Here is a 23,897-nt window from a genome sequence, read left to right on the forward strand (position 1 = left end):
TCCACTTCCTTGTATTTGCATGTCTGACTTGTTGGTTGACTTTTTAGTCTTAGTTTCCTCTGATGATGATTGTAATTATGTATAATTATTCTACCCGAATAAAGCGACTTGGTTTCAGTTTTGTTTCAGTGTACAGTTGTTGTTTTAGCCTGTTTGTTGTGTTTTAAGGAAGTAGGAATGTGCAAATCTAGCTTTTTCCTGTTCTGATCTTTATACTAAGAGTTTGGCTTTGACTGCTGCATGCTGTCACTTGGAGTCGTAATAGTTTGTTTCTTGTGTGCTGACAGAAGCAGGTGAAGTGAGATAAAAATTAATCGAGTTGAAGATGACATTATGTTACCAAATGTGTCATAAAAACGAACGTCTTCCACTCCTCTTTGCACGAGTCTCTCTGAGTAAGCATAATGAGAGGGGAATTTGAGAGAAGCCTCATCATCTGAACTTTGGGTAAAAAAGGAAAAGCGGGCGGCTTTGAAATGCCTCTGAAATGCTGCTGTTTGCCTCTTAGCTTCCAACTTGTTGTGTTAGCTCTCCAGCTAACTTGCTGCTGCTGTGGCATTGTGAGTGAACATGGAACACCTGCTCAAAACCCCACCTACAGGTTACCCAGAGATTTTAATTATTACACAAATTGAACGAAGTATATGCAGTCCAAGACCAAGTATCAATGAAAGGAAGAGTTGTTCTGATGGGTCTTTGTGAGGCTGGTATCACACTGTACTGCTGTCAGAACAATGCCTTTATGTTGCTCTCTTGCTTTGCCAGACAGATGCAGTGTGTACCAGGCCGGCATGATGACAGTTACTGTGTTTATTTTCTTCATTCCTCCGTGCTGCAATTCAAAGCTTGTCCGCTTTTCTGCCACTACATTGTGCTTCTGGGTGTGCTACAAGTGAAATTGCAAAAAATATGCTTGTCATCTATGATTCAGACTAACAGGAGGGAAACAATGATATCACTGATGTTGAACTGCATATGCTCGTTGCACTGTACTTGCTGATATTCTGCATGTGTATGTCTAAAGGCTCTGGTCTGCGTGTGAGTAAGCAAAGCCCTGCCAGTGGCTTGGCATCCTTCTATGGTATAAATCTTCTCCCAAAGTGGCTGCTCTGACTGACCCTTTAACACAGCTGTAAATCAGACTGCTGGAGGCCTGACTTTGGGGCTGCTGATGGCTCCACCAGCCTAGCACCAACAGATCTGCCAGGAGGTCTTTATGACCCGACTGCCAGCTAACTTCCTGCTCCTAATTATTCTTTACGATCACTGAGTCCACTGGGCTCTGCTGTTCATCAGTCGCACATCCAGACAAGTCTTTGCATCGCAGAAGACCTCGTAGAATGGGTAGGCGGAGGGGCAAGGAGCTGCTTAATGCTATGCAATTATATGTCCAGGGTGATCTAAATATATGGCTTCACAACAAGTACAGCTAGAGCATCACCATAATGCATTTTACATCAAACAATCAATGTGACTGAAGCACAGTGTTTAACAAAAGTATTGTATTGTCTGTTTAGGAATTACAGTTACAGCAGCACGGTGGTTAGCACTGTTGCCGCACAGCAAGAAGGTCCTGAGTTCAATTCCACCATCAGGTCTTTCTGTGAGGAGTTTACATGTTCTCCCCGTGTTTGCGTGGGTTCCCTCCGGGTACTCCGGCTTCCTCCCACCGTCCAAAGACATGCAGCTTGTGGGGATAGGTTAATTGGATAATCCAAATTGTCACTAGGTGTGAATGTGAGTGTGAATGGTTGTCTGTCCCTGTGTGTTGGCCCTGCGACAGACTGGCGACCTGTCCAGGGTGGACCCCGCCTCTCGCCCTATGACAGCTGGGATAGGCTCCAGCGCCCCCCGCAACCCTGAAAAGGATAAGTGGAAGCGGATGGATGGATGGATAGATCCCTGTTTTAGAGGCTCAAAGGTAACTGGATCATTGAGTGAGTTTCATGGCCAGGTGAGGCCTGCTGGGTTTTTAGAGTTGGACTTGTATTTGTTAGCTATTCGTTGGAATTTTCAAATACATTTTCAAAGTGGTGTTAAGGAAAGTCTGGGGCGCCATCATTAGACAGAAAAACAAAGTAAACATATTATTGAGATAGCAAAATCTTTAGCAATGGCCAGATCAACACTGGTACGTTCTTAAAAGTAAAAGGAGGAGTGCACTGGCCATTTCAGCAATACCAGAAGACCTGAAAGAGGATAGACGACAACTAAAATATATGGTCATATGGTTGTTATAGCATCAGCATGTATGGCTACCACTGAAATTGGGTAACTTGGGTAACTAGTGTGATGATGTTACTGTTGGTAAAAGTAGCAGGGTCAGTTGTGATCTCTGGTCAGATTCTGCCAAATGCTCTCTGAGTTACCGGATTATTACAATTAACCAATGTTTACTTTGTCTTCTCTCTCTTTCATATCCATGCTGGCTCCCTCTACCCATGGCCTTGTTTTCTACTTGATCTGGTCTTCAGCACAGCAAAATATAATGTCCTCACCTTCCTCCCTCGATTCCTGTACTCACAGTTCAGGAGGGCAGCCAATGCCTTTTTCCTCTTCATTGCACTCCTTCAGGTAAGATGTGTTTTTGTTGTTAAGCTAAAATGTCACCTCTCATCACTTTCCTTTCTTTCCACTGAACTTTTTTAATTCATTTTTTTTCATGTTTTTTTAAGCGTACACCATGACCTAGACTCCATTTCTCTCGGTCACGTCTGTAATTTCATATGCACTCAGTCACACAAACATACATGCAGATGCAGTGCTTTATATAGATCCTGATCATGAATAATACATGTAATACTGTGTGTGTCTGCTTGAAAAGGAAAAGAGATTTATCTACGGGCTCGTCACAATAGGCCTCGTTCACTAATGTGGTCATGGAAATGTTCTTACAGGGGAACACAAAGTAAGTTCTTAGACGTTATTATCAGGTTCATGAAACCTGCTCAGCAGCATAGTAGTGAATCAGAATCGATAGGGCTGGTGCTAGCTGTCTGCATACGTCCGCGCTTCCATCGTTTTCCGCTATATTTAGAAATAATGAAGCTGAAAAAAGCATTGCACCTATTATTTTTACAAACGGAAAAAATAGAAGAGGGGAAAAAGCAATGGTTTGATATGCTGATATGTTGATTAGAAAAATATGAATAAAAGATGAGCAGAAACACCAGGAGTGCCAGGTCTTTTAAGCTAAGAGTAACTCACTGCAGTTACTGGAGAAACATCAATAACTGGGATGTTGCCAAGAAATTTGAGTGTAAGTGATGTCCAGCAAAAATGCAAGCCTGCTTCTAATGAATACAAAAGTGAGTATACACACATTGAGTAATGGCAACGTTTAATGTGGTAAACTGTTGCAACATTACCAGCTGGTCATTTTGATAACATTGTTCTGTTGTTACCCCGACCGCACGCAGACTAATCTGCAGAACAATGTAAAATTAGTTTTACTGCCGTAACTATTACATTAAAACAAACAAACAAGGAGACTGTTGGTATATTTGGTTATGAAATGAAGCTTTTTAGAATTCAAATGTGACCCTACTCTACTGTGCTAAGCATTCAAACCGTGTGTGATCTCTGTGTTGTGTGTGAGTATTTCATTTCTTTTTTCCCCAATTGTGTTTGTTACTGTTCCGTGTTTTTATACACCAGGAATTTGTGTGTGAAAGTTTCGTACGTTTTATTAGGTTCAAACAGATTTGTGTGTACGCGCTTTGTGAATGGGGTGCAGCGATACTACAGGTTGGTGATGTTTTGGACTGGGCCTTGGGTGACTCTGCACTGTGCCGCTAGGAAGTGCAGGAACTGCGTTGTGCATTGACTTACACACACAAGTAGTGAATGAGAGCCACACTGGAAAATGGGTCAGGGATGATATGAAAATCTTTAGCCATTAAATTTGTTTAAAGAAACGAGCTTCTCCTGGGAAGAGGGTTTCACTTTCTTTCTCATTATCAGCTGTGGTCATGTTTTGATTATTTCCCAACAGTAGCCACAGATCTCAGCATTGCTGGCACTGCTTTTGATTTAGCAGAACAAAGGATTTCTTGCCCAGAGAACTTTAGTGGATTGCTGCATAAGACAACATTAATCCCTTTTGAGAACTTAAAGCCTCGACCGCCAATTATCGCTACATGATTCAAAGAAGCTGAAATCCATATCTCAGGTGTTCAGAGCTTACCAGGAAAGATATAAAAAAGTGGACCAAAGGAAAGCTCAATAGCACTCCGTTTCTGTCTTTGCTGATATTCATCCTGACAGACTATCCCTTGTTAATGAGAGCTCTAAGGATGGGAAAGGACTCATTCCAGTGACCTTGAAGTAGCTGCTTTGAACAGCAGCCAGTGCGAGTCTTCGTTACCTGCCCTGTCGATGCTGCGACCTTGAATAAAACATCTATGCAGATGAGAGAGACGAGAGATCTGTTTCATGCAAGTTTCCTTCTAGCGGTGTAACAGGGGCTGTCTCACGAGGCCCGGCTTGGCTCTAATTTTGCTGATGTTTGGCTGTTAATTTCGAAAGACTTGGGTAGCCAAAAGAATTAAACATTCAGGGGTAATGAGAGAATTATAAAGGTACTAAGAGAGTTGTTTGTGCTGGATGTAGCCCAGAATTTGCATCTTTTTTCTTTTGAGTGTGTTAAATAATAAGTCAAGCTAATAAAACATGAATTCTGATGCTAATGTTGATATCAATATCGGTTTTTCTGTAACATGCACATATCCAGTCTGAGAGAGTAGCAAAAATGATCACAATTTATTTAATTGAAGTTGTGGTAGTTTAGGGCGACTCTTTTTCTCCTGTTGAGTCACCTAGCTGAGACGTGATAAGATAAGCTTTTATTTTCAGTTACTAAATTTGGCTATCACTGATTACTAAACGAGCAAGTTGAGATGAAATGGTTGCTGTGCCTTTCCTGGTTGGCAGTAATGCTTTTTGTCTTTCAGCGCCGTTCAAGAAAGTTCAGTTAAATAAAAAGTTTCTTCTTTTTCAACATTTAGCGAAACCACTATTTTTACAACGACTGCTAACTAATCGTGTTAAATAGTCATCATGTCATTACTGACCAAAATCCTTGTGACTTTTTTGATAGTCGAGCACAGAACTCGAGCTTCAACTGAGTTTCTTCTTTTTGTGTCTCTTTTAGCAAATCCCAGATGTGTCTCCCACTGGTCGCTGGACCACTCTGGTGCCGCTACTATTTATCCTGGTGGTGGCTGCTGTCAAGGAGATCATTGAGGATCTGGTAAGACTGGCTTGGAATACTACACCGGCCTGGACCCAGTCCGGCCCACTGCATGGCTTTGGAAAATGTGGAAATGACAAAGATAAAGGGTGCAAAGTTTAGACTTTTAAGTCTAAAAACATGGGCTATCATACATATACTCTCACTTTTTTTGCAGTAGGTCCACAATTTAAAAAGTCTGGTTTCCAGTTAATGAGCTGGCAGTAGGTTTTTGGTAATTTGACCTATTTATTTCTTAAAGTGAAAGCCCGAAGAGCCATGCTTATGTGTTTCATTGATTTTGTGCAGCAGCGTTTCTTAATAAAGTCTAAAAACTGAGGTGTATTATTGAAATGGCTTAAATCACTACAACTCCAAACACATGGCTTTAGAATGGTATTCCACAAAGCAGTGACTCGGGTCACAGTCACAGTGGTTAACGTCCATTATTTGTATGCAGTCGTTGCTTGAGAGCCATCACCCACCCGGCCTAGAAAAGAATCATTAATGCAGGAATTAATAAATGCACATCAGCAAGACCCTGATTAAAAAAATCATGCTGTCAGCAACTATCAAAAGGCAATCAACATACTTCTGAAGGCCAAATTTGCATTTGGTTTGAAGCAGCATGTGCAAATCAGGTATCATATGGAGGAGCTCCCGATACAATCCAGACAGTACAGACAAAACTATAGGTGTGTATGTAGTGGGGTTTTTTAAAAAAAATGTTGTATTATGCAGTTTGTGCACAGAATTTTAAAGCTTTTCTACATGCATGCCTTAATATATTGCACCACAAAAATGTGCTAACACAACCTATCAAAGTTCAGTTGCCTCAGTAAATGAAATTCATCGAGCAAAATCCAAATTAACCCTGGAGAACCCATGGGGTCAGAGCCGACCCCATGGGTTCTCCAGGGTTAAAATAGTCCTGTCCCCTTTGCAGGAGTTTGTGATCGTCTTTCGCTTTATGTCATCTGTTTTCTTTGAAGCATGAATCAGGCAGTGATGGTTATGTGACCACAGCAGGAAACACCCCAACATGTGTACACACACACGATTGGACATCTCCGTGCACACACACACTCACTTCAGAGGTCACAGCTGTGCCTTCTGCACCCTGAGTACTCATTCAGTCAATTAACCTAGATACTGAATGCTCGTGTACAGAGGCAGCTAGTAGCAACAAAACAAAACAGCGGTCTGCCTAAAGCAAGCCGGAGCTGTTGAACAGATGCTTGATATGTATTTAGGAGGAAGATTGATTTGAATAGTTGCTTTTGTGTGGTTTAATCTTTTTCGAGTTGAAGTTGGAAGCTTCAGCGTTCGCGTACTGTGGTGTAGTAACGTGATGCGCGCAATTCCGAACAAAGTGAGAGAATGTTGCATTTTACTGTATTGCAGTGACCCTGCAATGCGATCCTCTGTGCAGGTCCCAGCGGAGTTTTCTCTATACTATTAGCTGCTATCTCGTGCTGAGGGAAACCAGCGCAGCACTTTCTCTCCTGGCCTGTTGTGAAAAACATGGGAACAGAGTGGTGATGACTCCGTCTTTATCGCTGAAGGTCACCTGCGCACGCGTCTGCTCCCTGTGCTGCGCTGTCTCTCACAAGTTGACCTGACAGGGCAACATCAACCCCTGACTTCATGAATCATGCACTATGGACACACACTGCACAGCACGTACTTTACCTTGTTGCTGGCAGCCTCCTCTGCAGCAGCAGACTCAGGCTGTACTTCAGCTGGCTGAAAAATGGTAGAGAAACAGAAATATAATACCTTGATGTATTTAACAATAGTGTGTGGTGCAGTTTTACACAGCAGTGTAGTTTCCTATTGCTCTCATAGTCACCTAAAACAAGCAGCTGAAAGAGCAAAGACAATCTTGTTTCTGTCCTTGTGGTTAAACGTCCTTCGCTGCTACTTAATGTCTCATTAGGTCCATGTTGAAGCAGGTTAATCAAGGTAACACTGCAGTAGCTGCCTTTATCTTTCACTGCTTTCTGTATTTCCCCTCTGTGGCTGTGGTCTACAGAGACCTAATACTGCAGTAGTTACGCATAACCTCTGTGCGCTGCTTGCCTTCTACTGCACTATGATTATACACATCATCTAAATACCGTGCAGATCCTTTTTTTCGTGTCCACGGGGACACAAAGTGCAAAGGAGGCAAGGACGGTGGATTTGAGAAAAGGCAGTATAAGTTGTGAAGTAGCTACAAATACAGCTCAGCTCCTCCTACACGTCTCTGAATAGAAGAGGGTCTGTGCAGCCGGACCTAATAGTGTGTGGATGAATCAAATTAGCTGACAGCTCTTGCACAAGGGATGATGAATGAGCTTTCCAAAGGTCTCTACTAGTAATTCTTTTTTTCCTGGGCATAGTGAAGGTGGTGAAGGCCGCGTGACACAGCAGACTTTTTAATTATACACTACAAGCATGTTGCAGGAATTTTAAAACGACGTTGTTTTAAATTGAACAAACGCACATATGGGAAGAACGAGGGGATATACACAATAGTCTTCGTAGGATGCTAAAAGCTAAAAGCCTTTCATTCCTGGTGACACGACTCACTTCACCTTTACTGTCAGTGTTTTAAAGTAGCTCAAATGACTCAAAAAAGTTAAATTAGCTTAAATGAGAAAAGACCTCCTCCTCTAGTAAACACGTTTTCCTTGTTAATTAAGTAAGACACAGGCTGCTTTTAGAGCTGCGTTTTAAAACACTGTGATCATTTATATGAGATTGATGCACAAACGCATTATTACTCACCGTGATGCTAGCTGACAAGCTGTCTGTTGGAATCAGCTGTTAAAGTCACAGCATGTTGCATGACTGTTCAGCCAACAAGAAGGGAAGTAATGCTGATGAGTTGAACTTTGATGTGGTCACAGGCAGTATGGTTTGTTTCGAACGAAGGGAGAAGCTACGTGAATGTGAAGCAGCTGATGGGTTTGTTGTTTGTTTCACATCAGCTGATCTCTGAATTTTTAGGATCAATTCATTACTTTAAAAGATTCAAGAAATAGCTGGTTGTTGCATATCAGCAGCACAAAATGTATAGTTATTCATTTTAGAGTCAAATATCCACCTGCCAGCTGTGTGCATTTGTTATTAGTGCAGCAATTATACTTTAGGCCACTGCGTGACACAAGGGTTTGTACTGTAGTTCTAGTGTCTCTGCAGGAACTGTAAATAGCAGTTCTCTCTTACTGTGATATGGACAGTGTCAGCTTCTTCAGTACATTTCTGTCAGCAAATTTTAGGGCGTTCACTTGTAATCCACGACTGTATGATTAAGATAACCTTTATTAGTCCCACACGTGGGAAATTTGTTAATTAGGGTTTGTTTTTGCATACGTGTAGTTTACTAAGACATGATTTTCCCCAAGTGTTGTTCTCTGACTTCTTTCAGATCATTATTTTTAAATATTATGTATCAGAGCATGTGTGTTGTTCTTTTTTCCTTACAGAAACGTCACAATGCTGACAGTGTTGTCAACAAAAAGAAATGTCAAGGTATTCAAAACTCTTTTCCTCTTGTAGACAACTTGACCCTTTATTTAGTGTCGTATAAACGGATTCATGTTGCCAGGAAGCAAGTATGTCTCAATGAGACCTAATAAGACTTACCACATCTCTCTCCTTACTCATCACAGTACTGAGGAATGGTGCCTGGGAGATCGTGCACTGGGAGAAGGTATGTTTCCACAGTGTGCCGTTATTAGTCACAATCCTCCAGTGTCATTTCAAATTCTTCATTCTGTTTTTAGCTGCGACTCGAACAACATTCTGTTTGTGGATGTGAAGTTACGGAAAACACGGCATTCATTCATTTGCAGAGGGATACTGAGATTAGCACAGTGTGCTGGATTTTTAAAAACAAAAACACATGTTAATAATCTCTGTATGCATGATGATGTTCGTGCAAAGTTTTGTTTTAGATCCACCCGTTAAGGAGGAGGTGAATACAGGCATATACAGATAAATCATTATTGTAAGATTCTAACCAGTCAAGTTTCATTCAACCGGAGCATCGAGCCTGTCATCCATCCAGCAACTTTTCACAAGCTATTATGCTGTCGTCATTTACAGAAAGCTCACCCCCCCAAAACTATCCTGCCTAAACTAATTAATCCAGCATTTCCATGTGGGCGGTCATTAGAAGGCAATGCTGGAGGACGGTGAGAATCCTTCATAATGAAACTTTTCTATTAATGTGGCTGGGGCCGTTCGGCAGACGGTGTGGAGAAAACACACCAGACAGTTTAATAAATGGTGATGCTGCTTCCTCCATTAAAAGCTCCAATCAGCATGTAGCGGTGCAACATTAGCCAAATCTCTCCTTGCTGCTGTCTGTGATATGAGACGTAATGCATTTTTTAATTTGTTGTTGAGAACTGAAATAACAACAGGATATGAATGGTCTGTGTAAACATGTTGCTGTCCCAAATCGCAGATTCATAAGTGAACAACATTAGAAAAGAAATGTGTTAACATTAATTTGACACATCCACAGATGGATGAGTGGGTAAGTGCAACTGTTATTATTGCAGAGACGACTGAACTACATCTCATACAGATGCATACAAACAGTCACCGCTGGAATAATGTCATACATATGCAGTGGTGGCCCTTCCTGGTTTCCTTTTTTTTGTATGTGTGTATGTTTGTCACAGTTAAATATTTCAGATCCTGAAACAAATTTAAATATTAGACAAAGATAATCCAAGTAAACACAAAGTTCCTAAATGAAGGTTTTTATTATTAAGGGGAAAAAATTCCAAATAAAATGCAAAACACTAGGAAATCAGGAAGGGGGCAAACACGTTTTCACACCACTGTAGTTTGTGTTATGGGAGTTTTTGGATGTATGCAGTGTCACTGTATCTAATACAACATGTGATTCATGCAATAAATTATCAGCAGGGAGGAAATCTCAGTGCTACCCGTTGGTATGTAACTGTCCCTTTGCTTTACCCACACGAAAGATTCTCTAAAAAGCTATGTTTTGAATAATTAATGCTTTTAGCGTCTTCATCATGCATATTGTAAAAGCTGCTTCTGTGCCAAACTTCTTTTTTGGCGCCCAATCTTTCAGGGCAACTTGAATGAGGTCAAAATGATCAACTTGTCTTTGCTGTTTGTTTGCCAACAAAGTCATAATTTATAATGATGTGGATCTTCGTGGGTTTTAGGTTTATTTTTGTATGTTACTCATTTTATGTAATATTGTTTCTTCAAATGTCCTAAAAATTTTAACCATAAAAGATATTAAATGATTTTTTTGATTGCTGGGTGGAATCTTAGTTAACTGCTAAAAGTCTTTAAGCGTGTTTCACTGTAATGTAAGCTTGTTACCCTGACACCTGAATACAAGGCCAGCCTTCAAATTATAGTGTGATTAGCTAGCTAGACAGGTCCACACTGCAGGTTTATGATCACTCTACATGTAAAGGAAATGGATCCATGTGCTGTCTTCTTCACCAAACTTCCCATGCTGCTTTTTCAAATGCAGCATTTCCTGATAACTATGAAAACACAGCTTCCTTCTCAGATCAGTTCTTGAATAGTTGTGAAGCTGTAAGCATATATTAATCTTTTTATTGCTAAGAATTTCTGAGCCTAGATAGCTTCCAGCCCTTATTTCCCTAAAGGGTCACCTAACTGTGCCAAATCAAACATGCAAGCATGATCTGCGTTTCATGCAAGCCCGGGGGTATGACTAGGAATACACTAGCTTGTGACCTCCTGAGGCCGAGTTTGTGTCTCCTCCCGGTGTCGAACTCGAGCTCCATGGTGTAGTGGTCAGCACTGAGGATCTGGCTTAGACACACACAATCTGTTTTTTGCATCACAGAGTCACTTGCTGTAAAGTGTGCAGGTCTCAGTAGTATTTGAAATGTAAAATTGTTGCTTTGTTTTCCGGTGAATGTTTTGGTGCTCCTGTTTGGCTCTAATGGAATGAGGACTCCAGCTGTTTCTCCACTGTGTTTTATTCTAGGGCTTTAATGTGCTTACAGTCTACTCTGTCAAGCTGTGAAGTTTTTGCACCTAATGTTGAGCTCATGTTTTCTTTTACGCTGTTTTATTGGCGTCCCACAGCATAATCAGTTTCTTTTCACAGGTTGAAGTGGGCGATATTATTAAAGTAAATGGCAGTGATTTCGTTCCTGCGGATGCTGTCATTTTATCATCCAGGTATACGAGCCTGCCAGACTGTGGGGAACTTCTCTCTCTTTCTTCTTCTTGCTCTATCTCCGCTCTGCCTAAGGAAGTGATGGTTAGATAATTTACTGAATCCACATTGTCAAAATGCTTTTGAAGGTATGTAAAAGATGCTAAATATGATCAAATGCTCTGCAGTCTGGCAGGATAACCATCATTTGCTTAGGTGGGGTAATGGTAATGTGACTTTTGATTAGATTTGATCAATCATGAGGCTACCTACCTCCTTCACCTTTTCAAAAACCATTTGGACCTGCTGTGAATAGAACTTCTGAGTGTTTTTCTACCCTCTTAAAATCTATTGAATATTGTTCCGAAGTTCTTCTTAAAAAGATAAGGAAGTCTCATTTGTGTTAAAACATGTCCTCTGGTGGGACAGCATCCAAGTGCTGCCAGCTGTTTTGCTGTTTCTAAATGGTTTGCCGAAAAGGGGAACAGAACCTCTGACCACACAGGACTGATCGTTGTGCTCTTCTCATCTACCAAAAACTGAAACCGTTGTCTCTCTCCCCTTATGTGTTTGCTGTTTGTCTCTTTATTTATTTTTTTCCTTTCCATTTCTACTTTTCGATCCTCATCCTCTCTCATCCTCCCCTCCCCTCCTGTGTGAACAACTGCCACACTTTCTCTCTCTCGCCCCCTGCTGGTGCGTGGTTGGTAATATCAGGTGGCTGTTGGGGAAGTAATCAGAGCAGCAAATGGGGATCACCTCCCGGCTGACCTCGTCATTCTGTCATCCAGGTCAGGAAACAAGCAACACTGAGAACAAAACAGCAGTGGGAGAGATAGGGGCTGTGTGTACGGACCGGAATGAGGGATCCTCCTGAAACAGTGATAGATTTTATTTTCCAAACTCGTGGAAGGACGAGGCCTGCAATCATGCTGGCAACAACCAGATATTTAAGCGCCTCGGTCAAAGAGCACCACGCTTTGAAGTTTAGCAGCCATGGCATTGGCAGTTATTGTGTTACAATTTATGTTACAGTTATGTGACACGTTTAAATGTTTGGCTGAAACTTCTAACAGTGCTCAGAGTGAATGAAGCATCTAGACATAAAGGATCATGTTTTCCTTTTTGTAGATTCTTTCTTTGGGTCTTGAATATGTTATCCTTGCATGGCTTGTATGGCACCCTGAATGCAGCAGTTTGTTTTAATGTTGCAGGTTGCATGCAGTCGCATTCAAGATGAAATCATCTCAGATTCATAGTTTTGTCAACTTTGCATGTTCCGTACCGAAGCGGTAGTTTGCACAGAGTCTTACTGTAGAAGTCACTTCCTGACCATTGCAATAGACTTTTGCTCATTTCCATGAAACAAAACTTATTTGATGGCTAAAACAGCTGACCAGTTGAGTAAAGCGTCACTGTCTTAAGTGTAAATACATTGGTAATTTAAGACAGTAGCTAACTGGCGACCCAGCTCACCTTAACAACTGGCATGCTCCAACGCTGTCCCTGTGCCCAGAGTCTGTATGTCTGCTTTGTTCGTTGTGTTGGGTATGCTTGCTCGCTCAGATCGCCCCACTCTGATGTGTTTTCTCTCTTTTTACTCTTGTCCCTTTGCAATGTACTTTCACTTTTCTTGAAAGACAGTTAAGCTTAGCACCAAACAAAGATGTTGTCTCTCCTAAGGGTGTTACTGTACAACTAAATGGCTAACTTCACTAAAACATTGATAAAGTTCCCGAGTTGCCTCTATAGCAGGGGTGTCAAACTCAAACACACAGTGGGCCAAAATTCAAAACTGGAACAAAGTCGCGGGCTAACGTTAATATTTATTGAAATATATTTGTTCCTCCAGATATGAGAATGAATCTTTTCTTATGGACTCAAACAAGTTTTGCTAAAAAACTGAATATGGAACAAGCAAAGCTTAATACTAAACAATATATATATTAGCTGTATAATACCAGTAGGCCAGCTCTAATAGTAATTTGGTGTGGCTTCGCAGGCCAAATGTAATTAGGCTGCGGGCCAGAGTTTGACACCTATGCTCTATAGCATCTTTGTTTGCAGTGCTTTAATCTTCTGCTGCTATTCTGTGATAGCCATTTTCTATCTCATACTTACTTTATTGTCTAATAGTTACTAAATAATCAGTACTATTTTGCATATTGATTTTAATATATAGTTCTAATCATATAAAACAAGAGCAGGTTGAATATAGTGTAATATATGGTTGAATTTAGAGTTTCACTCTTATATTCTCGTACCACAAATGTCTAAACCCTCTCCCCCCACAACAGTGAACCACAGGGTATGTGCTACATTGAAACATCTAACCTGGATGGAGAAACAAACCTCAAAATCAGACAGGTGACTATCTCCTTATTAGTCTTTCTTAAGTTCTCATTGTATGCAGTGTGTTTTAATGCTGCTGTAACTACACCAACAGGGACTCCAAGTGACTGCAGACATAAAAGAAATTGACAGCCTGATGCGTCTGTCCGGGCGGATGGAGTGCGAAAGCCCAAACCGACATCTGTATGAGTTTGTTGGGAACATCCGCTTGGATGGACACAGGTGGGCTCAGATGCAGAGCTCTGTGACTGGCTCGCTGCTCCTCTCACTAACTTAATAGTCCATTAGCTAGGAACAGAGCCAGAATAATTATGAGGTTTCAGGGCATCTTTTATCTTTCTGCTGAATAAATGAAAGACGTTGTTGCAGTGATATTTAATTATGAATCTGTTTCCATTGTACAGAAAATGCATTGGATGGATGCTTTTAGGATATCTAGGATAACATATCTTCATTCTGGGAGTCTGTTCCAATAAAGCTCTTTTTACAAGAATATTATTAGTGGAAATCAAGGGTTAGGGTTAACCCTAACCCTGTTGATGGGAATTGTTTTGAAACAAAGATAAGCCATGTCATTTTTAAATGATGATTTCATTTTTTGTCTTATGCTAAAATGTGTTTGATGATCTGAAACATGTAAATGTGACAAATATGCAGAAAAAAACAAGAAAGTGCAAAATGCTTTTGCACAGCACTGTACATTTCAGTTATTGAGTACGCTTATTGTTTGCATGGTCTGAAAGGGTAATATGAATTCACTAGTTGTATGTAAAAGCAACAATTATTGACTGAGGGTGAGATAGGGTGAGATATTTAAACAGCAAAATGTCAGCCGTGCTTCTCAATACAGCACGGTGCCACTGGGTCCAGACCAGATCTTACTGAGAGGAGCCCAGCTGAGGAACACACAATGGATCCACGGCGTGGTAGTCTACACAGGACATGACACAAAGCTCATGCAGGTGAAGCACGTTTGTGGATTATTTGTGTAGAAATAGTAAAACAATCACTGTTGTGAGCAGAAGTGACGTATTTATACATGTTACAGGGCCAAAGCTGTTAAACTGATTAATTAATATATGCTGTACAAACTGTATGCCAGGCTGCTTCTACTGGCGCTTCTCAAGCGTTAGTACTCAGGTATCACATGCTCATAAGCGGTTTGTCATTGTGACTCAGACCATGTTTTTTGGGTTTCATATTGTCATCAACAACAGAGAAACACTATTGTTTGTTCTACTTCTTGTTTTTTTACCACATCTCTTTTTTCACGTTTTACCCAGAATTCCACGCGGCCTCCTCTGAAGCTGTCCAACGTGGAGCGTATCACCAACTTTCAGATCCTTGTGCTGTTTGGATGCCTGCTGGCCATCTCTCTGGTCTGCTCCATTGGCCAAACCATTTGGAAGGGCCAGTATGGCAACGATGCTTGGTACATGGATCTCAACTGTAAGAGTCCCGACAGCCTACGCTGCACATCTAATTCCACATATTTTGTCTCACTTGTTCATATCAGCTTATTTCTTTGTCATTTTAAGTTCCTAAATGCTGGTATGTGTCGTGCCGTTTTTGTGTTGCCTCAGTTTAAAACTGTGTTTCGCTTTACAAGTGAAATATGTGGCAATGTGGGAATAAGAGAATTCCCTGTTAATGAGAAAAGTCGTGACATGCATAAATGTGTCGTGAATGAGTGTGATTGGGAAAAAATGGTTGAATATCACTGCGCTGCTGTACTTTTTTGTTCCTTTCTAATGTTCTGTTTGATTTTGTTGTTTTCTTTGTTGTCGTTTTTTTAACAGCTCCAGGTAACAACCATTTAAAAGCCTTGGCCATCCGTGAATGACCCTCCCTTACTAATCCCTTACTGAAGCTCTGCCTTTGCTAAGCAAATGAAGCCCCCTACCCTCGCCCCCTATATGGTTGCCCTACTTTGTACGGGCCCATGCCATGGACAAGCACATACCAGGGATCCAACGATAGGTTTTCCCCTCCAGCTCTCTTATACCTTCGTCTAGTTTTTTTTTCCTTTGTCTTTTTTTCAGTGCCTGATTAAAAACAGTGTCTCACTTTTCCTTCATTTTTTGTGTCACGTTAAACGCTTTGCAGCTCCCAAGCTTCAGACTATCATTTGTTCCCACCTCATTTTTCACCAGAAATAAAGAGCAGCATTTACTTTGACTGCGAGGGAGATGAGGTTGTGTTCGGGAAGCTTCTCGTGGCAGGAGGCTTATACGTGTTTATTGCCTGAACACAACATGTGGTGCAGCCCAAGGGACGAGAACTGACATTTTCTAAATGCTTCTGCAGCGATCTTTCCTTGTGTGGATTTTTCAAAAAATAGATAGAGTGGGGAGGGATAGAAGTGAAAAGCTGCTCAGTTTTTACTTCTGTTCTCAAACCATAATAGAAGATGGCTCAATTTTAATGTTGACATTACAGACGTTATTGCAGTTCAGAATTTGTGCTGCTCAGTTCCTTAACGCGGCAGCTGCTGCGATGAAGCTCTGAACCTGGTCTGCAAAGTGATTATCGTGACCCTCTGGCCATTACTCTGTACCCTGATAGGCCTGTGTAGGAGAGGTTGTGCCCTGGTCAGTTCAAGCTTACATTATGACTTACACTGACCCTTTTGATGAGGTGTTCCATTGGCTTTCATTGGTTTTCTCAGGGTTTTGTCCTCAGCGGCATTAAAACCCACTCTTAAAAGATTCCATATCAAAGTGTCGAGGGGAGTGTAAATTATAAGGCAAGCATCCATCTTGAGACTGATTTGATTTCCATAAGGAGTTGTTGAGGCTCTGTCCAGTGCATATTATCCAACCTGTGGTAAAAGAGAGAGGTGGGGAAACTGCCACGTCGTAAACATGCAATTTCACCACGCTGCCTTGTTGTCTTAAATTATTGTAACTTCACCCACTCAACAGCATTACAAGAGTAAATGCAAAGATCCCGACACACATCACAAACAGAAAGCTGTGATTGTGCATGTTGTTTAAAAAATGATTTTGTTGTTGAAATCGTGACAAACTAATACAAGTTTTCAGATCCAGAATGTATGGTTACTGATTCTTACACTCTTTCTGGAGGTAGTCATGCTGACTGTTCTTCCAAAAGTTGCAATGCTAACTGACACTTTGTCACTTCTGCTTGCAGCATGATGAGGGGGAAAGGCTTTCTCGCTCTTGCATAGACACGCCATTTAAAACAACGAAAAACGTAATTAGAATGATGCAACCAAACAGTTTACAGTGAACTTTGTGCCAGTTTCTTCACTTCAGCTGGTTAGAACATATTACTTTCACATACAAGTGACATCAGATTGGTTTGCGACCTATGCATGTCCTGTTTGCTAAGGTTTTAATGATGCTCTGCTGGTCCGATCCAGTGTCACTCTGTTGTTTGATAGCAGCATTTCTGCGTGACATAATAAGACGACTACTGAAGTGAGGTGATGGTCATTAACACCCAAACTATTTTGCTGGCATAATCCACCCACTCTTTTCCACTCCTTCTTGGTTGAGAATGTGCTATGGACTGAATCTCCCTCCTTTGTCTTGAGAGCATCTGTTTGTCTCCCCCCCCCACTTCTGAAAACATTTTCCCACCTACATGTGTTGTTGTAGCAATAGCTTCCATTCTGCCACTGCCACTCTTTGTGCCATTCAGTTTTTTTGTTTTGTTTTGGAATCGTTCTTTCATGGGGAAGGGCTCGCCCCTCTCAACCGCAATGCTAAGATCAAGGCTTGGGTTTAGGAAGGTAACATTTGCACCTCCTGCAAGCTGAGGAAAGGTAAATCACATCCCTCCTGTTTTCATATTTGGTGTCAATGGGATTACATGTTGATCATTGCCAATTGTTCGGGGCTCTCGGGGGAACCGGCATCATTTTGCATAGTGCTTTGTGGAATCATTGCCTGGATCATGCTGGATGCCAAGGCTGCTGCTGCGACACTAATGACATTTGAGATATTTCAGTCCCTGTTCGCTGCTTTCAATCTTTGGGACATTAAATTGGATTGCTAATCGGTTGAGTTGTAAGAGGATGAGGTTGGGTGGAAGAAATAGTTAATTCCAGCTAATGGACGATATTAACCCAAAACATTCTCCAGATTGGGATAATGTTGATCATTGGCTGGAAGTAGCTTTGGGCATATTGATTTAACTAACAGATGATTATGAACCAACACTGATGAGTCTTCTGTGTATTACTTCTTTTTTTTTGTCTAAAACTCTTCCCCTTGTAGATGGTGGGGCAGCTAACTTTGGCCTTAACTTCCTCACCTTCATCATCCTGTTCAACAACCTCATCCCCATCAGTCTTCTGGTCACGCTGGAGGTCATCAAGTTCACCCAAGCCTTTTTTATCAACTGGGTGAGTTCAAGTCCAGATAGATGTGCTGTTTTTCAGACAGTGTTTCTGCATAGGCAGTTATCTGCAATTCAACTTTCACTACTTAAACTTGGATCAGATTGCTGCGTCTTTTGTAAAAGGGAATATTGGAGCGATGAACGCTGACAAATCATGAGGAGTTTTCTTCACAGCAACTCTTAGCAGTTTTGATGTCGCTTTGTGACTCTCATCAGCATTCTTTCTGGAAAAACTACAAGAAGCATCAAATAAAAGATTAACATAGCAGCCGGCGAGTACGTGCCAGACTTTTCCTTTATAGCTGGTAGAAACCAAAAAGAGCTAAAAGAGAATGAATGTTGGACTGAAGTCTGTCAGGTCAGCACATGACTCCAGATGAATGCTGATGTTGCTGTGCATCGATGTGTTAGGAAGACAACTGTTGAAGTCTTTTCCTGTATGTCTGCTATATAAGGTGATGTGACTGTTTCAGCTTGACAAGAAGCTGAAGGTGGTAACATGGGGTCATCAAAATAATTTTAAACACCATTACTATATTTATATCTGCACATAGCACTGCAAAGGGAAAACACATCTAAAAGTCGATGTTAACCATTTGGTTTAGCATCATGAGTGTCTGTAGTAAGTAGGTCAACTTCACTGAATGTCTTGACTGAGGCATCCATGTTTCCTTTATTTTGGAAAAGTTATTTTGAGCAACTTTTAAGTTTAAATGAAACCCTAGCGAGTAAATTTTAGTAACATTTAGGACACTTCTGTTGGTTTCCCTTTGGTTCAGTATTTTCTCCGGGGAAAATTGACTGTCAGGATTGAAGTAAAGCACCAGTTTTTGGGAGACTTTGTTCATATTTTCTAAATTGATATGAAGATTGTTAAGCAAACATGTTGTTTGTTCAGTAACGTTACATTTTAAGTTCTTCCATGATTGTTTTTAGGACACTGATATGCTATATGAGCCCACAAACACACCTGCCATGGCCCGCACCTCCAATCTGAATGAAGAATTAGGCCAGGTATATATATTTATATATTTTATATTGTGCACTTATTTGAAAGAGATTTCTTTTAAAGTGTTCTGTTTCTCTTTCCTTTCAGGTGAAGTACATTTTCTCAGACAAGACAGGAACTCTCACCTGCAACGTGATGCAGTTCAAGAAATGCACTATTGCCGGTGTGGCTTATGGGTATGTTGAGCTTTGCTTCCTGTTTTTCCATTTTCCCTGCCTTCGTCCTCATATCCTCTGGCCTTCATTAAGTGCCGAGTGTGCATCATAGTGCATCTGGCGTTTCATTCTCCCTATCTTCTCATTAGCAGGTACATCAGTGCTCCTCTCGACATAAACTAAAAATAAAAAGTGGGCAGGCATTTGCAAGCAAAGGCACTTTACACTCTCCGCTGTGGGTGTTTGTTCGTTGTTTGTCATGTTGGAGATGTTTGTGAAGGCTGGCTATGCCTCTTTGTACTTTCCGAGTGTGGTGCGAGCTCGATGTTGTTTTGATATAACTTGGTAACTCACAGTATCGGATTATAAACACAGGGTTTTAACCAAAATGAATTTATTTTTCCTCCACTCCTGTAGCTTACAAATTCTTTTAGCTAGAGTTCAACATTAAACATTAAATCACTCCTAAATGCCTTTTTTCCTCCTGCTCATTTCATTTTCATGCATAGATAATGAGCCTCAGTGTTCACAGAATCAAAGAAAGTGCAGGCGTGACAGTACATGTTTAATCCCATTAGGATTCAATTAAAAGCGTGATTGATGAAGTGCAAGCTGAGGACAAAAGAGTATTTTATTTGGAGTTCTCTGTACTTTCATTAGGCTGTGATTGTGAGTCCAGTGGGAGCACTGACAGTTTGTCACTGTCGATCCCTGGGTCAGCAGCGTAAAGCCCGTTTAAGTGTTGCACGTGCTGGTGATGTGAAGCCTCCGAATCATTGCTGATATTTGTGTCGTAACCATTGCTGGTGTGGATTAAAGGTTTGTATGATGTTCTTGGTATGTAATGTTTTTTTGTTTCATGGTTATATTGGTGGTTAAACTTGCTGGTCATCAGAGACTTGCACTCACTCCTCCTTTAAAAGGCTCGATGTTTTCTTTGATTCTCTGAAAGACGCACTCCCTGTTACGCAACTGATAAATATGGATGAGAGTTTCATAGCAGGAGGGAAGACAACCAGTTCTAATAAGTCATCGTTTGGACATTGCTTCCTCAACGTTTTTTCTTACGCGTTTCCAAAATTAGACGGCTCAGAAACGGTTGACTCTAAAAGTTCACTCTTCTGGATTCATTGTCCAACATACTATAACAATGTCAGCTGTACTACACGTTCTAGCTCTGCCCAAGCCAACTCATTTAATTTACAAAGTCAAAAAAATAACTTTTTATCTCACATTTATTTTTCTTTTCAAAGATGATTGTGTCAGCAAGTTTGTGCTGGGAGGTTTTGATTTGTTCTTTTAAATGTGTCCATAAGACTTCAGTCATTGTTACCAGTCACCATTTTAGAGGCCAGATCAAACAGGTTGGTGTGACAAGTCATACAGAGCAGTAATACTGAGCAATATTTAATAATATAAACACCCAACACGGGCCAATAGTAAAAGAGCGTGGCATACTTGAGTCTGTTTTGGATATTGTTATATAATATGAATAACTGGAACTTCCTCCTTTCCTGTTATAGATGCTTTCAACTGTCTGTTAATCATGAAATATGGATGAAGTAGTTCAGAGGCAGCTCTTGCTTAATCAAACTTTAACTTCTCAAATTAACATACTTGCATCCTTTTTTAACCTTTATTTTAATTTCAGAAGAACAGCTTTTAAATATCAAGCAGTAAGTAATAACATATTGTGCAAAAAGGGATAATACGAGTAAAGCAAAGATAAAATGAGGCATGTTTTTGTTCAAATGAATGAACAAGCATGTGTATAGATCTTAGTTTGTAGCGTGACTTGTAATTTAGTGCCAGAACACACACACAAAGCCCCCCCGACGCTGCCGCCCGCATGTGTTCCTCTACACAAATTAAGTGCTGCTGTAATTAATAAAGACATCCCCAAGGGTGTAGACATTAATTAATTCCACTGGATTGGAGTCCCAATCTGAGGGAGGCTCCCAGAATCCTCCTGGCTTTTTATTTAAGGCTAGAGTGAAAGCACAATTATGTAAAGATGTGCTCAAATGACAAAACTCGTCTTTATTTTATTTAAAAGTGGCTTAACGAAGCATAGAAGCATATAGTAGAGGATATGTGGTTGTAAGTCTTATACAAACTTATTGTTGATTCAAATAGTCCCATTGTTTCATTGTTGTAGGTAAAAGAGTGAAGCTTGGCTGTATGAGTTTGGATCTAATGGAATAATGCTGGAATGCTCTTTGGCCACATTCAGTTTGTAATGTTATACTACGTTCATTGGTGACCTTGAAAATATGCACCGAACTGTGGTAGCCTGCTGACAGCTGCTACAATTATAAAATGATTTCTATTCATTTCTATTTTTACTACTTTGTCTTTCTTGGATTGTTTTCTCCTTTGATTTTGTTGACTTCTCTTTAGACATTTGAGTAAAATGTCTCCACTGTAACACCTTTTAATGATCTTATTTTGTAGTTGTTCAGTTTTTACGTACACTCAGTTTTTTTGTTATCAACCTTACAACATCTACTGGGTGAATCCAGCGCTTTATTTAGTTAGAATCAACCATACAGCTTACTGATGTCATATATACCAGTCACTCTAGCAAGTGTTACAAACTAAATCGAGTAATGAAGAAGGGGAGACTACCTCTGAATTCTTCACGTTCAGTTGAAGCTTTGACACAAGTAGGCCTCCAAACAAGACAGTGATCCCCAAAACACGTCATTAATTATTGTGGGATGGACACATGAGGCTAACAATAAGCTTCTGGACTTGCCTTACCAAAGCCCCAAACTCAAACTTATTAAAAATCTTTGGTTTGGCTTTAAAAGCTGTTTTCGTGCCAGGAAGCCAACCAATTTAAACGAACTACCAATTCTGCCCAGAAGACCAAAATTGTGCCAGAAGCAACTTCATTAAGCAACATTTAACCAAATACGAGTGGGGTTGTATGTATACTTTTGTCCCCGTGCAGACTGGAGAAAATCCAAAACAAACTTGTGCAGCCAGTTCTTGGTTTTACAGTAATTCCACCCTTGACGAATAACAGTACAAAGAAATCTAAAAACCCCAAATTACCATGACATTCACTTCTGACCACAACCGCATATAAAATGAAAATACTAGGGGAAGAACGGTCCGTCAAATCATGCACAATTTGAATAGATATACAAAAGCATGGTACAGAAAGCTGTCTCCTTTTTTGTTTACTTTTGCTTCTTAATGATCACAGCTAAGATAACACCTGTAATATACGGAAATAACAATTTTCATTTTCCCCATTTGCCAAGGTAAATGATGACTAGTGGAAAAAAAGCACAGTTGGGCTTCTTTCCAAAGTATTTTCTTTAATTAATTGTTGCAAAAAATCAAAGAAGGATGGGTTTTGTAATTGGACTGGTTCTCATATAGTGCTTTTCTACCCTTTTTGGGCGGTCAGTATGAATTCAATGCCTCACTGACCCATTCACATAAGCACTTTTCTCTCAATGCATCGGGGTGCATCTTGGGGTTCAGTGTCTTGCCCATGGATATTCAGGCATGCAGGCTGGAAACATTCACGGATCAACACATCAAACTTCTCATTAGCTGATGGCTTGCACTACAGCAACCCCAAAAAAGAAGAAAACTTGGAGTTTTAGCATGTTGCCAGACTGTTTCTTGAGAACAAAGAGACGATGTATAATGTAAAGATATATCATTAAGTTACCCGTGAACATTGCTGGAATAGGTGTTTCTGTGTTTCCGGTCTTAAATGGCTAAGATATGTGACTGCTGGTTGTATGTAGTTCCTGGTAAAAAGTGTCAAGTATGAATATTTTGCACAACTGTAAAAAAATCTGGAAACAAATAAGTGATTAGAGGACGCGCTATAATCAACGCTATCATCCTAACCACAGAACCTTAGCTAAGCTGCCACACTCCAACTCCTCCTAAACGATCCCATTTTAACAAAAATCCTTGCGCCTGCACCTACCAACAGCATGTTCACATAATGCTTTGTCAACAAGATGCTTTTTGTTCTCACTTTCGCTCCAACAGTCACGTCCCTGAGGCTGAGGAGGGTAGTTTTCCAGAGGACGACTGGTAAGACGATGGGTGTGAAATGGTGGTTGTTTTTATTCGCTCCCTGCTTTTGTGATGTATTAGTGCTGCCTTGCCTTGTGGAAATGGTGACTTTGAACACAATACCTCAGTGTGTGTTTGTTTTGTTGTTTTCTCTGTCCGTTCAGTAATTATGGGACGTGCTGTATGTGACTGTGGCTCCCGAATCAAAATATGTATCTGCTGTCGTAAATGTGCAGCTTCAAACATAGTAGCAGTCGTAGTATTTATAATGAACTGTATGAGTATTTCAGAATTGTGGCTTTCTCACAGGCCAGTTTAGAAAAGCAAGTTGATAGACAAAGCCTTCCAGCGTTTAGCGTGTGCTGTGTGGAGGCTGAAGCTGTGCACCATATTCTCCTTTTCCCCAGTTGACATCAAACTTTTCAGCTGGAAGCGACACACCCACTTATTCTCTCTCTTTCTCACACATCCAGTAAACACACTCTCTCACACACACACACACACACACACACACACACACACACACACACACACACACACACACACACACACACA

General features: G+C 40.7%; 1 protein-coding gene across 7 annotated transcripts in view; it reads left to right on the forward strand.

Annotated features, from left to right (window-relative positions):
* The window catches only part of atp8a1 (ATPase phospholipid transporting 8A1), a 106,333-nt gene that overhangs the window by 22,816 nt on the left and 59,620 nt on the right, over nucleotides 1-23,897 (forward strand). The window contains exons 3-16 of one of the 7 annotated variants that reach the window (XM_005935189.3): nucleotides 2,475-2,574; nucleotides 5,153-5,251; nucleotides 8,704-8,749; nucleotides 8,890-8,930; nucleotides 11,358-11,431; nucleotides 13,706-13,775; nucleotides 13,855-13,982; nucleotides 14,611-14,722; nucleotides 15,044-15,209; nucleotides 15,560-15,565; nucleotides 18,005-18,132; nucleotides 19,065-19,142; nucleotides 19,225-19,313; nucleotides 23,316-23,360. In XM_005935189.3, the coding sequence (XP_005935251.1) occupies nucleotides 2,475-2,574; nucleotides 5,153-5,251; nucleotides 8,704-8,749; nucleotides 8,890-8,930; nucleotides 11,358-11,431; nucleotides 13,706-13,775; nucleotides 13,855-13,982; nucleotides 14,611-14,722; nucleotides 15,044-15,209; nucleotides 15,560-15,565; nucleotides 18,005-18,132; nucleotides 19,065-19,142; nucleotides 19,225-19,313; nucleotides 23,316-23,360 (1,182 nt within the window). Of the gene's footprint in view, nucleotides 1-2,474; nucleotides 2,575-5,152; nucleotides 5,252-8,703; nucleotides 8,750-8,889; nucleotides 8,931-9,034; nucleotides 11,432-12,125; nucleotides 12,200-13,705; nucleotides 13,776-13,854; nucleotides 13,983-14,610; nucleotides 14,723-15,043; nucleotides 15,210-15,559; nucleotides 15,566-18,004; nucleotides 18,133-19,064; nucleotides 19,143-19,224; nucleotides 19,314-23,315; nucleotides 23,361-23,897 lie in introns of those variants that run through there. The other 6 variants (XM_005935190.3, XM_005935191.3, XM_042226056.1 and 3 more) reach the window with 6 other exon arrangements.

The sequence above is a fragment of the Haplochromis burtoni genome, unplaced genomic scaffold, assembly GCF_018398535.1.
Source record: "Haplochromis burtoni strain Fernald_Lab_line unplaced genomic scaffold, NCSU_Asbu1 Contig_194, whole genome shotgun sequence".
Classification (NCBI taxonomy): Eukaryota; Metazoa; Chordata; class Actinopteri; order Cichliformes; family Cichlidae; genus Haplochromis; species Haplochromis burtoni.